At 44.2% G+C, this 15969-nt stretch overlaps 1 protein-coding gene across 3 annotated transcripts; it reads right to left on the bottom strand.

Annotated features, from left to right (window-relative positions):
- Positions 1-2238: 2238 nt before the first annotated feature.
- Positions 2239-12224, bottom strand: LOC101790005 (prokineticin receptor 2). Of its 3 annotated transcripts, XM_072035261.1 has the most exons (5): positions 12072-12224; positions 10718-11667; positions 8527-9201; positions 4915-4960; positions 4286-4555 (listed from the first exon to the last, which is right to left on the bottom strand). In XM_072035261.1, the coding sequence occupies exons 3-5, from the start codon at positions 9021-9023 to the stop codon at positions 4433-4435; spliced, it is 666 nt and encodes a 221-aa protein (XP_071891362.1). In that variant the 5' UTR covers positions 9024-9201; positions 10718-11667; positions 12072-12224; the 3' UTR covers positions 4286-4432. The 3 variants fall into 3 exon arrangements, with proteins under 3 accessions (XP_071891361.1, XP_012964450.1, XP_071891362.1); XM_072035260.1 differs by lacking the exon at positions 4915-4960 and having other exon boundaries at positions 2239-4555; positions 8527-8898; positions 12072-12223; XM_013108996.5 differs by lacking the exon at positions 4915-4960 and having other exon boundaries at positions 2239-4555; positions 12072-12222.
- Positions 12225-15969: the final 3745 nt, after the last annotated feature.

Below are 15969 nucleotides of genomic sequence, written 5' to 3'. Positions count from 1 at the left end.
CCTAAATCCCCAGCAGGTGTAGGAGCAGCTGCTGCTTTAGTGCTCTTTGCAGGTGACACAGAGGAGGCTGCTCTTCCCCTCAGCTCTAGGAGCTGGGGTGATTAAGGAGACACTGGGGAGGCAAGGACAATCCCCAGACAAGGACTGTATATCTCGAAACAAGACACTGGAACTCATGATGAGGAAGCGGCAGACGGACAGAGAAACAAATGTAAGGACTATAAATCTCAAAACTGGACATTGGAATTCATTATAAAGATACAACAAACGGAAGAATTAGCAACAACCAGCTCTTGCAATTAAGAAACCTGCCAACTCAGCAGATTTCTGGCCAAAGGTGAAAAGTACACTGTGAGGAAGACTTGGGGTCTTCCTCCCAAAGACCCCTGCCCACGTCCCAAAGACCCCTGCCCACAATTCTTGGGAGGCTCTACGCAGGTGCAAGGTGCCAAAAGGCTAATTAGCATGAGAAGCGAGGGAAGGCAGGGATAGGTAATGAATATGTATAGGCGCTTGTAGAATATTGATAGATTGATTGTATAAATTCAAGACTGCTTTCCGCTTTGGGTATGCACGATAGGCGGAGAGATCCCCCGTGCATCCAGCGCTGCAATAAAGAATATACCACTTAAAGGAATTTCGGCTTCGATCTTTGAGTCGGGGATGGCAGAAACAGGTGCAGAACTGAGCTATCTTGCTGAATTTCTGCTTATGTTTCCCCAAGATGGGATATGCTACAAGGAAGATAAAACCCTGCTTTGCGTCCTTCATCTTGTAGCCTTCCCTGAGCGCACAGCCCTTGGTTCAGACTCCCTCAGGACTGAAGCCGTCTCAGCCCAGGCAGGACCTCCAGGTTTGGGCACACCAGGCCAGCAAAATGAGAAGACTCCAGTTTGCTTTTGCTGAAAGCACCGCCTTACTGGGCCACGGGTATGTCAGGAAAATGGGGATCAAGGGGCGCCAGCAACCTTTTCTTGGTAATGACTGCAGGGAAACCAAGGCGCTAAGAATAACTGGTGTCACTTGATGAGGATCACTGGAAGAGGAGAGAAGCTGAGGCAGAGAGCTGCCTCACACAGAGGAGTTCCTGCCCCGCAGCCCTGCAGGAGTCTACTGAGGCACGGTGCTGGTGGTTTTATCACTTAGGGGCTTGGAGGAGCCTAGCCAGCATGGTACGGAAGGGTTTATTGTCAAGCAACCACACTTGCACTGCCCTGGAAGAGTTGATGCCGGGCACCACTTGGAGGAGTTACTGCTCTGCACCCTGGAGTAGTTTTAGTCTTGTGTGTAGAGCAGACTGTTCCCTCTTACCCTAGGGGAAACACTGCCTTTTGTCCTGGAGAAGTTAACGGCTGCTACCCTTGAAAAAAAATATTGCTGTGCATGCAATTAGTGTTTGGCCTTTGAGGAATCAATTCTTGCATGTCCCTGAGGAGTTATTGCTGAACACCCATGAAGGACTTTTTTGCATCACAGCCTGTGAGGAGTCTATCACCTCAAGGCCCTGGAGGATGCTTTTGAGAGTTTCCCTTTGGAATTTGGGGAATTTCCTCTTGTGGGGCAACAGAGCACTCACAGCGATTTCCAAAATGTTAAAGCAACCTTTTCCCCCTAGTGTTTGCTTGGCATTATATTATTTGGTGGGTGTTGTGCTTTTTGTGATAACTCCACCTGTGGCGAACTCCCAGATGTGGAAAATTGTTGGTTGTGTGGCTCTGCTCCCCTGAGAAGAGTCTAGGAAAAATAGGAGGAAAAATATCAGGACTCTAATAACAGGTAGTATTGCTAGCTGCCCCCCAAATAGCTACTACAGTTTTCAGAAGATAAATGTGGGCAGATAGTTTCAGGAGAAACCATGAGATTTCAGGAGAAATCCCAACATTAAGGCTCTCGATGGTGTAATACTGCAGGTCTCTGGTCCTTGTGATTCCTTTGGCAGGGTGGGAAATGAGTGGATTTAGTACTTTTCCCTAAAAAAGTCATTTAAAAGAATGATTTCAGTAATGGCTTTCCCGAAGAGAGGAAATTATGTCTCCAACATTCATTTTTTAAGAGTAGCTAATGACGAGAGGAGTTGAGCGCTTTAATGGATTTGAATATCCTTTTGCCATTAAATTTAACTGGTTGGCCTGGCCGTTTTTCTTTAGCAGAAATTGGATAATTTGTGTTAGTCAGTATGGTAGAAAAACGATGGCTAAGGGAAAAACACAGAAAATAATTCAGAAAGCTGATACCGACTGTGTGTTTACTGTTTTATTATCAGGGTTTGCTGCTCACTTAATATTCACAAGTAGACAAATTATTTACAAAAGCCATTTACTCCAAAAGTAGGTGATGCCACATACTTTAAAACAGGAAGCATTTGTCATCACAATAGAAAAGACTTGATTTCAGTACACAAAAGTCCATGATACTTTGTGTGTCGTTCAAATGAGTATGTCTTACTGCTGCTGTCACCATTTTTTTCACAATTCCCAGTTAAGAAACACTCATTCTGGAGCTGCACAAAATGAGAACAGTAAAAGTGGCATTGTGGGAGGCAATGCAGAACTCGCCTTGCATCGTTGCCTTACATTTGACCAGACAATTTGCTACTCAGCTCAAGCAGGGACCAGCTTGCTAAAACCTAGAGTCTGTCTCCATTGCTTGCAGGACAGATCATCTCCAGATCTTTGTATTATTTTGGCTCTACTTGCACTTTATTTTGAAGGTGTGCACAGACCTGGTGAGATATCTAGGAGTGGATTTTTCCCACCAACCTGCTCTTCTTTTATCCGTGTCCCACTGAAGAGCAGGACAAGTCCCATGATCACAAACTGAAATGCCTGAAATTCCATCTGAGCATAAGAAAACCCTTTCACTGTGAGCGCTGTTGAACACCGGCAGCAGTTGCCCAGCAGGGCAGTGAAGTCTCCATCCTTGGAGTCAGTTAAAGCTCGATGGGACACAATCCCAGGCAACCTGCTGTGATTGACCCTGCTGGAGTAGGGGGTGGCCCGGGCGATCTGGAGGTGTTGTCCACCACCTCTGCGACTGAGTCTGCGATTCCACAATGTGCTCAGTGACCTGTGGCAGCAGAAGCTGGCCGTAAGGTGCCTGCAGGTGAGAGAAGGGAACCAGTCCCTGTTACAATCCGTAGCTGTGCCGTTGCAAATACAGAATAAACAGAGTAACACTACAGAAAACTACAGGGCAGAATGCTGATAACAGATTCTTAAACCGGGTATCACATGAAGAGGCTTGAGGTTTTTGCTAGACTGCGAAGCAGTATTTAGCTTTGTAAGGAGTGTGCCTTTTGTAAGAGCATGCTACGCACTGGACAATAGAAAGCTGCTGGTCTGCAGACTGTGAGGCGCTTCTTTGTGAGAGGTAAACTGAGAGGGTAAAGAGGGATGTGAAGCAAAATTGGCTTTCTTTGCCATCCTCCCTGTGCGTTGCTGAGCAGAAGGAAAAGGACACCAAGCAGCTTAAGGGTAGGTTGATAAGCTCAAGAGAGTACAAGGTTTCTATTAGGAAGAAACAAAGAGACATCATGGCTAGGGGCGGCAGTCAACTCTTCTGTCTCTGTAATATGTTTTAATGCATTCATAGACTTCTTTGTTCTCCTTAACTTTTAAATGGCTCTAAAACGAGTGCCTACATCCCAAATTTACAGATGGGTAAACTGACGCACAGCATCAGTCTGGATTGTGGGATTATGCAGCAGTCCAGTAGAAGGGTTCTGGTGGAAACCCACAGTGAGCTGCTTCTTCAGGCCTCTCACCAGTGGTGGGTATTCCCACAGAAGAGAGAGGAGCTTCCTTTTTCCCTTTTCCTGCCCCCCCTCCAAAATATATGAGACTTGAAACTGCCTAAAACTTATTTCAGTTTTATGCAGTCTACCTCCTCTGTGACTGGCATTGCACTTGTTCTGAGGTCGAAATCTGTGCTAGATTTACTTCCATTGTATGTTGATCTCCATCTGAGCAACATGATCTTCTTGAAGTACTTCATGGTATTATTTTTTACAGTTACAAAACACATTGTGTTTATCATGCTGTTACTCATGGCGATGCATTCAACGATGTAAAAAGCAGTAAGGTAATGCTTCTCTTTCACAAAGATTGTGGGGAAAAAGTCACGGACGATGGTGAAGCCATAGAAGGGGGCCCAGCAGAGAACATAAGCAGTCAGGATGCACATCAGTACCATTACAGTCTTTCTTCTGCATCGAAGCCTCTTCCTGATCTGTTCTGTCTGAAATCCTGGTACAGTTTTAAACCAAAGCTCTCGAGAGATCCTGGCATAACATAAGGTCATCGTAATCACAGGTGCAACAAATTCGATGCCAAAGATGAAGAGGAAGTAGGATTTGTAGTATATCTGCTGGTCAACTGGCCAAATTTGACCACAGAAAATTTTCTCCTGATTTTTTACTATAAATAATACAGTTTCAGTAGCAAAGTATGCAGACGGGATAGCTACAAGTATGGAGACGATCCAGACCAAGGCAATCAGGATGGTTGCTGTTTGGTAATTCATGCGTGGTTTCAGTGGGTGAACAATGGCCAGATATCTAGAACAGACAAATACATTCAAAGTGAAGCCTGGAAACACTGTTAATCAGAGCACACTTCAAAAAACAAGCAGGCAGAATCAGGCAGAAGGAAATGCTGTGATTGTTAGACTGACATATTTGTTTCTAAGAGTTAAGAACAAAGTTGTCCAAAGTAGCAGTCTAGAACTGAGATCCTAAACCTGGACAGAAGTTCTGGAGAAAGTGGGTGAGGAGTCTGTTTAGACAGTGGGTACGTGGCAATCTGAAAATGTGAGTGTACATTTGGGTGTCTGAGGGTGGTTTTAAGAAATCAGTCTTAAACTCCCATCTACTAATGAAATCAAACTGAGAAAAAGATGTAATTTAATATCACAAACCTTTCTTTTTTTAACAGGGATCACAGGTACGGAAGTTGTGGATAGACTAGAAGAGAAAGGGAGGGAATACTCCTATTACTGACAAATACATTTGCAGGAGGTAACACGATGTGCAGGTGGTGGTGTATCCGGGATGTGCCATGATATAGCAGCTCAAAATACTTCAGTGGACAGCACATGGACAGGTCAGAGTTTAAAACATGCATTAATATCCACCTAGTCAGGTGCAGATAAAAGAACAGATATGTAGAAGAAGAATGTTTTGCCTAGACATGTTTTGCCTATTTGAATAACATTTCTTTTTAAACATACACAAGTGTTTTTATTATTTTCTTTGGTAATCCATGGGGTGAAGAGTTGAAGCTGATACTAATAATGGTTACAGCTGAATATGCTTTCAAACCACCAACAAAGGACTATGTATCCATTTTCTGCTCATGAAAATTTTTGTTTAGGTTGCTGGAGGTGACTATAACTAATTAATCTTAAATATACTGTGTTAGGTAATATGCCACTCTGGACAAGTCAAGTTAGATGTTTGCAATCCTTATGGCTGTAAAGCTGCAAGAGGCACTGTGGTGTTTCATGAGGAAGTATGGAGAAGTGGAAGCACATTGCATGATCAATCAAGGACTCAATTCATTTAAAAAAGGGCTAGGACCGAATGTCATTCACTCTGTTGTTTTTTTCGTTTATTTTTGTCTAGTTAGATTTGGGAGGATTTTTTTTTTTAAAAGAAGCTGTAGATGTAAGAAGAGCTCATATTAGAGTGCTGCCTCTACCCCAGAAAGATTAGGATGCTTCTGTGAAGAGGAGTTTTTTATCAGAGAAACTCCAGAGCTCTCTGTGTGATTGTGTTTGACACAAAGGACTGTTTCAAACAGTGGCATTACTCATTCAGTCAGAGGCTTTTCTATCTGTATATATCCTACACATAGATAGCATCCACAGGATGTACTTATTCTAAAATAAAATGGAAAATCAGTGGAGCTTTTCACAAGCCAGATCTTGGAAGCAGATAAATCGTTCATTACTTTTAATACTGCAGGCTAGATGTCAAGGGACAGTAGACTTATTCAGCCTCATTGTGGAGCTGATAAATGAGTATTTTTAGATAGGGTCCTGGGGAAAGAAGGTGCTGGGATAATGTATGTGTATGTAGTTATAAGTATGCACATCAGCTCAGCAGAAGGTTTGGCTGGATGAGGTAAATCTCTGCAGTAGCGTCAGGAGGGAGCTTTTGTGGTGGCTTTCCTGGCTGTCATTGCTTACCACACTTTGGCTGTCACTGCAGAGTAGTGCTGGAGCACACAAACTGGACTTAGATGAAACTGCCCTAAAGATGTGCTTCAAGAATGTCCCTAAAACACACCAAGTGCCCATGAGCATTCATTCCAGGGGACCCAGCTAAAGCTAACCCCTCCGTAATATTTACAGCATGGGCATTGGGCCCTTAGCACAAGTTCTTGCTCTTCAGAGCCTCTCCTTTCACACTGCACTATTTTTTAAATATGTGTAATTCCTATCTGTTTTGTGCAAACAGACATCCAGAAAGGTGAGAGAGAGTCCTACCTGAGGGAAGTCCTACAGGGCAGGATTACTCTCTCTATGCAGGCAAACCTTTTAAAATGACCTAAATAGGGGAAAAGTTTCAATAGTTAGCTACCCACATGACACAACCAACATGGAATGGTTGGTTGTGAAATCAATCAGCTTTTCTCACTGTTTACCAATTCAAAAGCTCACACATAACAGGCAATAAAACCAAAACAATGTGTTCTTACAACAAACTTCAGTGATTAATCATTTCCAGGGTTATTTTTAAGGATGTGTGGGGAGATATGCCAGAAATCTTCTGATTTCCTAGCAGGCAAAAGGGCTCAATGACTTGTATTACTTCATCAACCTGGGAAGCAGTAGAAGGCCTTTCAAAAAGAAATTCAGAAGCTGAAAATGGTAAGTAACAGGAAATGGTAATGTGTAAATGACAGTGTTTAGAAACTTAAGCTGAGTCCCCCAGGCTGTGTAAAGGTTGTTGTGTTAGACACTGATTAAGGAATTGTTTCATAGGAGCTGGTTCTCCTTTCCCACACACAAGGCAAAACATCTCTTAATGGAGATGTTCCATGGAGTCTTTCCAGAGATTTTTGTTGACCTTGATGAAAACTGAATCAGCTGTGCATGAGCTATATAACCACCAGCAGGGTTAAACTGGTCCTGAGTTGTCTTTTGGGTCAGGTGCTAAAAACTAGGCAACACTCAACTAGAATATAAAATGGCATGTAAGAGAAAATGAAGAAGGGTGTGTGCGTGTAAATGCTATTAAGGTAAACAGTGAAAAGTTCTTAAATGAATCATACAGCGTGTATTTGATGAGGATATATGGAGATGTGTATTATGTTCACACACAAAAGATGACTTATTTCTGTAAACAGTTTGCTCTGCGGGGCTCTGGTTTTCTGTGAATTTGTCATGTCAGACTTGTGTCAGCAAGAAGCTGATCCTCCGTGCTTGAGTCTGCCAGGGTCCACAGTGCACAGAGCTAAGAGAACAGAAGTTGTAAGAAACAATACAATTAAATGACATTGTTAAAATTCCTGGAGTGAGAGGCAAGCATAGAAATATCCCAACACCGCAGCTCAAAGCAGGTAGTGCAGGGTAGCTTTGTGTTCTGCTCACCCCGTTATGAAGGCTATAAGAAAACCTCTGTGAGACTACATTGGTGTAGCACGTTATCATTTTCTGGATGCTGCAAGCATCACTGTTTCATCATTAACATGGGTTCTGTAAATGGCATTCGGATGTTTCCTGGCTCATTGCTCTGCCATCCTCAGAGAGGCGTGTAAAGAGAGAGGAGCGTGTTATAATGGAGACACGTCCTGGTCACAGGCACTGAGTATGTGCTACTGTGTTGGAGCATCCAGCGAAGACATCAGTACTATCACATGGTTAATTTAGCCATTGTTGGGTTTGCTCAGTAGGGCATGACAGAGAACAATAATCCTATTTGGCAAGCTAGATAGAAGTCCTATCTTTTATTCTCTTTCACACCAAAACAAAAGCTGGGAAATATACCTTACAGGGAGAAGAACATGTCCTGTAAGGCAGCAACCCTGTTAGGAAACTTAGCTGCTAAATTCTATATTCACCAGTCAACTATTTCTCTCCCTGAAGAGGTGAGACTGAGAAAGAAAAGCTGCGTAGCCCAGTAGTAAAGTTTCCCTAGAGATACACAGTTCAGTCAGGATTATATACTGCTGAAGAACACCTTCTTCTCTGGACTACTGACTGTTTCTGATTCCTCTTTCTCCTCTTTCCTAAACTTCCTCCTACCACTGAGTCAGGTATATTTTTATGGAAAAGAATTGCTTTAATAAATGGTCATTCTTTCCACCTGAAAAGTTCCATCAGGAAATTTCCACTGAGTTTTCTCCGGGACAATCTCATGACCACATGTGAGTAAGTTGCTATGAAACAAGATAGCCAGGTCTGCGTAGTACCTACCTTGACATCAGCACATCCTACAGAACAGCCGAGCTTGTTAAAAACCTAGGAAACGGGATGGGTAATGTCAGAAGCTATCTCCTTGTGCAGCTGTAGCACCCCACTTACCTGTCAACAGCTATAGCCAGGAGAGCATTGGTAGAAACGTAGAGGGAGACAGTGCGTAGGTAGTTGACTGAGGCACAGAGGACGTGGCCGTGCTCCCAGGACAGCTGCCGTACCACATAGTAGTCCATCTCAAAGGGGCAGCACACGATCGCAACAATAAAGTCGGAGATGGCCAGGTTGGCAATCAGCAGGTTGGTGAGGTTCCTCAGCTTCTTGTAGCGGGCAAGGGCCGCGATGAAGATGAAGTTGCCGATGCCACAGACCAGCATGATGCCAACGAGAGCCACCCCGATCACAATCTTGGCTGCGAAGAAGGTGCGTGTTTTGGTCATGTCGTCTTCGCTGTCCAGGGGCAGGTCGTAATCGCTGTAACTGAAATTGAAAGGGAAGGAGAAATTTCTCAAGGAGGTTAAGTCCCCTTCGTGGAGATTGTAGATTGCAGCAAAGCTGAGGTTGATGGTAGCATTTGGGTTATGTTCATCTTGCTCCATGGCCATGTCTGTCTTCTTCTGACACGTGGCTTGGCTGGCCCTTGGTTTGGGGTTAGAAATACCCAGTGTGTCGGGGCACAGCAGTGGCAGGCAAGAGACCTCATCCAAAGTTTTCTTGTGAGCAGTGAGTCACCTTGTCTTTGTCCCCAAGAGACTATAGAGCAACAGCATCATTTATCTCTGTCTGTGGGAACAAAAGGAGTAAAACATTTCCTGAGAGGAAATTACAGCAAAAATACTGTGCTTGGGGGAAAGTAATATCCACCTGATTGCCCTGCGGCTCTGTCGCTGGCTGCGCACAGTGGGAAGAAATACACTGTGAAAGGATGCTTCAATTATCGTAAAATCCCTAGAGTTGCATAATACACTGCTTGTTACACCCGGCCGTCTTATTTACCCAACAATGAAATGCTGTTTTCAGCACAGAGTGACATGACAGTACAGCAAAAGAGTACAATCCTCTTCAAACTTCTGCCAGCCTTTAAGCCCACAGTGCTGTCATCCCTGTGCAAGGTAAAAAAAACCTAAAAGGAGATGACACCTCAGTTTGTTGGGAAGCATCCGATGTCTCTCTTGGGCAAGGTCTTTGCTTTACGCTACATGTCTCAGTCAGGACAATGTGATAGACAAGAAAAAAAAGAGAACTGATGTCCTGGCTTATAAATACATTTCTTAATTAAGTAAGAGTTGCCAAGATCCAAGAAAAGAGCAAAGCCAGCACTTCTTTTCTTTTTTTGGCAGCTGTAAATTGAGTAGAGGTCCCAGATTTTCAGCCAGCATAATCTATTACTGCTTCTCTCAAAGCAGTGGAGTCCGGCCAATTTGCACGGACAAGACTTTGTCCCATGAACCTGCTCATAGGGCTGTGCCGTGAACACAAACCTGCTGTTCACAGGAACGGCAGTTCAGAAAGGTTCTTGAGGTGAAAGGGAGAATCTTCCTCAAGCAAGACAAAAGTGCCTTGGATTTCTGAAGACAGGGAGGAATAGGCTTCCCCTTTTGTACTGGCAGTTGTTCCAAACATTAAAAACGGATTTATTTTCTGTACAGAGGAAAAAAAATCCAATCTACTCCCTAATTTTTCCTCTATTCTGTATCAAATTGATCAGAGGTCTGTCTCCTCGCATCCTCCTGTGCTACATTTGGTAATCCTCCTACAAGACTCACGGATGTCAGGACAGTCCCATCCCATCCCCCAGGAGAGAATTGGGGGGATTACTGCTTTTTCTGCATTACAGCAGTAAGTCTTCAGGTCAGACACTCCTGAGCAATGCCCATCGTGGCTACAAAGGACAGTCTGTACAATTGTGATGCTTCCTTCCCTAGAACCACCCTCAGCCCCTGGTGTACCAAAGCTTAATAAATTTCTGAGAAAAAACTCTGGTTCTGTCCAACTTCTGTCTCCACGTTGCTTTTCAAGCTGAGAGTTGCAGAACAACAGCATAACAGAAAGCCAAAGCCTGATACTAAATAACAGTTCAAACAATTAACTGTTTTTTAAGACATCCCCAAAATGCCTGGAAATGTGAATGTTCATTGAAGAGAGGTGTTAAGCAATTACTTGGACACAAAATCAGTATGTTGGTCAAAACAAAGAGCAGTATCTGTTTCAGACAGGTTTCTGTGCAAAACACCAGGAAAGATCTTTAAAATAAATAAAAATAACCACCCACAAAGTGACAACACCATCAGCTAACTACCTGCAGTTGCTCTCATCCTCTTCGAGGTATCTGGCACCCTGGGTATAGCCTCCTGGTTCCTCCCTTGCAAATACGCTGCTGTCACTGGAGCTGAGGAAGGATTACTACAGAAGCAGCCAGAGGACTTCGCTGAATGATCATTTCTCTCCCAAGCAGGTCTGCCCTGTAGCTCAGGGGGAGGATAGCTCCGCTGCCTCTGTGTATGCATCTAAAGCCTTTTCTCAGTGGGAGGCACCTTGAAGCTGTCCGTGCATTTCTAATTTTAAAGAGGCAGTACAGTGCAGAGACAATACAGCACAGCTCCCCTCACCCTTTTTCTCCCCCCTCACTTTAACCCCCCTGCATGCTTGAATTGCAGAGCATCTTTGTTACCAAATCTAGCATGGAAGGTGTAAAAACCAGGTCTGCATTTGCTCTTTGAGTTGTGTCTGTGCTGGGCGGCAGCTACATCTACCTGCTGTGAAAGAGAAGCAGCATACAGAGCTCCCAGGGTGGAAGAAGGGTGAGCCCCTTTCCCAGGGACCTTTCTCTGTGCATCTCTCCCCAGCTATTGTCCTTAGGGCTGCTGCTGTGGCAGCTTCAGCAGAAGGAGGGTCAAACATTGAACAGCCATAAATCAGAGGACCTCTGACACCTTCCCTTGCCCTCTAAGGGAATTAGAGTGGAAAAGTGGCAGTGATGCCCCAAGGACTTTGCATCCTTGTTGCTCTGAAATGCCCACACTCTGGGGAGCAGTCCTCTCGCTTTCCAGTTCTCCAGGGAAGAGATTCACAATCCCTTCCAGAAAAGGCAGCACACAGATCTCTTGTCCTCTTCTGTACCTCCGGTCGTGTTCACAGTAGCTGACGTTTTTCAAGGTGCGTAGCTGGGACACATTCCATAGTCCCCAGTGGATGAGACTGTAAAAAGTTGTAGGCAGCCAGGAAGAGTGCAGAAGGTTTGCAGAGAACCTAAAATGTGATTTACAGTGCACACTCTTAAAACTCAGCTTCTGTGAGCTAGTGAGCACTTCTCTCTAGAAGAATTAAGTAAAGAAAGCTGTCTGCTAAGTACCTACAAATGTGAAATGCGTCTGGAATAAAAGAGCTGCTAATACATTTCTGCAGGACATTTCCAGAAAACCTGTGGAAGGCCAACTCCACTGTCCAGAGCCAGCTGACATCGTTAAGAATTTCACATCAAATACTTCATTTGGCTTTGTTTTGAATCAGTGTAGTAGGTGAAAAGCCACTAAGATGTGGTTAACATACTGAAAGGGCACAGCCAAGTGAACAGAAGGGAAACTAGATAGTCTGTTGAATTCTGTTACAATAAAATGTCCGAGTAAATAAAGGGAGAGACAAAATGAACATACCTTGTACATCAGAACCAGGTCTAAAGCATCTTTAAAATGGGCCACACAAGCCAGAAATGTCCCTTAAGAAAAGCTGGTACGCTAAAAGGAGCTATGGGAAGCTTTACATTAGGAACACGCGTGTTCTCTTTAAGACTTGGTTCAGCTGTCTCCCATTAAGTTATCTAGTGAGTCAATCAAGTAACATGATACCCAAATATTTATATTCCTTTAGGCCAAAACCTCAGCTGCTGTAGAACAGTCTGTCCCTGTTGACTCCAGGCAAGTTGTCACTGGAGCCCTGATAACTGCAGCCCCTCCAGATGTGCGCTTCATGCCTGGTGCAGAGCCTCTGCACAGCTGTTCACCCGCCGTGCTCCAAATGGTCGTGCTCAGGCTGTTCCTTAAAAAATACTTGCAATACTGTGAAACGATGTGAGTGGCATGTGCTGTGCAAGGTGGGGCTTTGTAGTTATTGCACGGGAAGCGCTGAACACACAGCGAAACCCCAGGTCCCCAGAGCTGCCCGTAAAGCCAGAGGGACAGACTGGAGGCTAAAAGCTGGCTTTGGGGCCTCAGGACCTGGCCTGGTTGCCTGCCCTGCCCCAGCAAGCCATGGGGCATATACGGGAGGATTTCCCAGCTGCAGATGCAGTGCAAGAAGTCCCAAAGGCCACCTTCCCCAAACAGCAGGCTGGTGTAAATGTGCACAAGGAGCAGCTCCCCCGAGCTGCCTGTGCTGGCTGGGAATTCGTTGTCCCAGCGCTGCCGAGCCCAGGGGCTTTGTGGCCAACAGGTCTCCTCCTCGGAAAAGGGCACAGTTAGCTGTGCCTGCGAGCATTCCTTCCCCACAGCCCACACATGACCCCCATTTATCACTCGGTTACACTCTATTTATTGCATTGTTTTTCAACATCCCCATTATTTTGTGGAGTGCACGCAAGTCTGGCGCTGGATTTCTGCATACGAGTAGGTTTCTCCTTCGTAGCTTTAACTGGGTGTTCCAGAAACTTCCCCCAGTGTCACAACATTTTAGCAGTGCATTTCCCGAGACCCCTGTTACAAGTCTGGCAAATTCGGTCTGAGAAACAAACAAACAAAAAGTTGATTCTGAAAACTATCGTGTAAACAACTTACATTCCTGGGTTGGCTTGTTTGCTTTCATTAATATGTTCAGAGTTTGAATAGGGGAATTATTTGCAGGCTAAATGATGCAAAAAAGATGGCATTGCAAAGTACTTGTTTAAGGGCTTCCAAATAATGAATTTCTAAAACTAACATTTAGCCTGGTAACAGAGCTAAGGACTCTGGCCTTTTATTTTAAAACAGCAAATGCACCACCTATTGTCTAAATTTTCTAAATTGCTAAATAAATTGGACTTTGAGCTAGGTAATTAATCCTAGGGGACTTACATGAGCTTTGCATAAATTATAACCGGACTTTTACAGAGGCTGCTAATACAAATCAGTTGGTGAAATGCAACAGGAACCTGATCAAACAATAGCATCCTGCATCCCGGTGATGCTGTGGAAAAAAGAACAAAGGTTAGCAGCACACATGGGTTACCACTGGCAGTGCATCTTGGCTCAGAGTCCCAGCCAGGTGCTTAGATGTTCCTGGTGTACTGGTACGGTCAAGAGCTCACTAGACTTGCTTGCATAAGGAGTTGGGTATATTTTTCTAGTGTGTGAAAACGTGCTTCATGGTACCAGAGGAAAGTGACTTTGGGATGGAGTCTGCCAAAATGTGCACATGGGTAATCCTGTGCTCAGCTCTTCCGGTGTTCGACCTCATTAATGGGTTATATCAGCACGTTCCTTTCCTTCTACCACCTTTTTCTGCTTCCTTACTGAGCATACTGTGCTTCTCTTCCTCTGAACAGGGGCAGAGCTGCTGAAGGAGCTGCAGAGCAAGCTGTCAACAACCATACTGACACCCTGCGAAGACGGCTGTCACCGCTGTTGGAACAGCAGACACGGTGCTTTCATCAGAAAGGTCTTTTCCTTTCTGAGCTGCACAGGTTTCTAGGGACAGTGGCATTCAGGCAGATCTCACAGCCCAAGAGCACAAGGCTTAGCAGGGCTGCACAGAGGTTGCTCAATGCGCAAGGTGACCCAGGGGCAGTCAGCAGCTTTCTTCCATGTAGAAGTTCCTCTCTTTTTACTTATTTCTTTTTTTCACTTTTTAGTTCTGTGTGTTTCCTGCTTCCATCATCCCTGTTCCTCATTTTGTGGTCACATAAAGTGTTGCTTGTTCTGCTCAGCTCAGAGTGTTGATCTGTGAGAAGCACTGCCCTTGCTCTCCACAGCAGTCTATAAAAAACATAGATATAGATATAAGTAGTTTATGTTCCTAGCTGCTGCTGATCACCCCTTGCTGCAGAAGCCCATCTTACCTAAAATACAAATGGCAGGATCTGGGGCAGTGCAGGGAGCAACCTAGGGACTGTGCCAAGTTTTGACACAGCTGTGTTGTGGTGTGAATGGCCACAAAAAATGTCTCGGTCTTTAAGCATTCAACATTTGTTTAGTTATTAGATATTACATGTTCTTTTTTCCTTTTCTTCTGGGTGTGTTAGGGTTTATTTGTGTTTTTTGTTTGTTTGTTCTTTTTTACTTTGGCCTGTGCCTGTTAAAACAAACCCTTCTTTTGATCAGAAAGCCATTTGCCTCTGGAAGGCAAATGTTGAGTGCTTTTCTCCCCAGATTTTGCCTAGACACATTCATAGCTTCGTGAAAACTGATGTCCCAGCTTTGGGCAGTGGTGGTATGCAGCAACGTATATCCTTGCATAACAGCAAGGCAGAGGGTTCCTGAGGCTGTCTTTGCCTCTTACCAGCCAAATTTACCATCTTTGTTCTCTGCTAAGACTCTTCCCACTCCCAGTAGTCCCCATCTGCTCTGAGGGATTGCTTAATTTTAGAATAAGACTGTCAAACCCATTTCCAGAGATTCCTGGAAAGCCACGTCACTGCAAGTTCTGTTTGCTGTGTGACAGATGTACGAAAAAGCAAAGATCAGTACTTGGAAACTTCTTGCTAATTGGAGAAAAGGTCAATTTAGCCTCTTGAAACATTTTATTTTAGCATTGGCCTCCAGGGAATGTTAGTAAAATTACTTGGAATTTCTAGAAAAGTCTTTTCAAAGTCAAGAACTGGAGATTTTAACTGGAAATGGGAAATTTTCTACTGCTTCTGCCTTTATGCCCATTGTTCAAAAGAACAGTTATTAGACTGGGCTTACAACCGCAGAAGACAATTTTCCTTTATCTCTAGCCATTGTTCTAACAGCTTTAGTATGAAATAATATATAGCTCATCTAGAATAGCAGTTTGGAAGGGGTTATCAGAACTATAATTTATACTACTGCTCCTGGGCATATACCCCTGCAATTTCTGACAGGGGCTTGCCTGGCCTGTTGTTGTAGAAATTCTGTAATGCAGAGCTCGTGTCTTCTCTTGGGAGACTGTTAAAAGTTTGTTAGCTGCACCAGATGGAGCTTCAATGGTCCTGCTTTAAATTCTTCATTTTAATAGCTCTGATCCAGATCTAAGGTTTGCATTTGGCATCTTCCTCAAGAACTGGTTTACTTACACCCCATATTCAGGAGCCCTCAGATTTCAAAACATCTAAAAGGAGCTTAATATGTCCTCTGTCTCAGTCAAGCTTGTCACTCCTTCAGATTTTCAGAGATGGTCTTGTTTGGTTTGGATCTTTCTCAAAGATGCACTTAATGCATCTTCGCTTTCCGTGGGTGCTATGGGCTGCAGAATGTGTTTGGAAAGGAAGCAGCTTTTTAATCGATGTGTTTCAGTGGGAGATACACCCTTTGGAAAACCTACCGACTTCTTTGTAGGCCTAAGGGGGAGAGGTTGGATGCTGAATTTCTTAAAAAATTTAACCCTCATCCATTACAGCTA

Source organism: Anas platyrhynchos, chromosome 3 (genome assembly GCF_047663525.1).
Source record: "Anas platyrhynchos isolate ZD024472 breed Pekin duck chromosome 3, IASCAAS_PekinDuck_T2T, whole genome shotgun sequence".
Taxonomy (NCBI): domain Eukaryota; kingdom Metazoa; phylum Chordata; class Aves; order Anseriformes; family Anatidae; genus Anas; species Anas platyrhynchos.
Note: the sequence above shows the minus strand (reverse complement) of the source record. Positions and strands in the feature narration are given on the sequence as shown.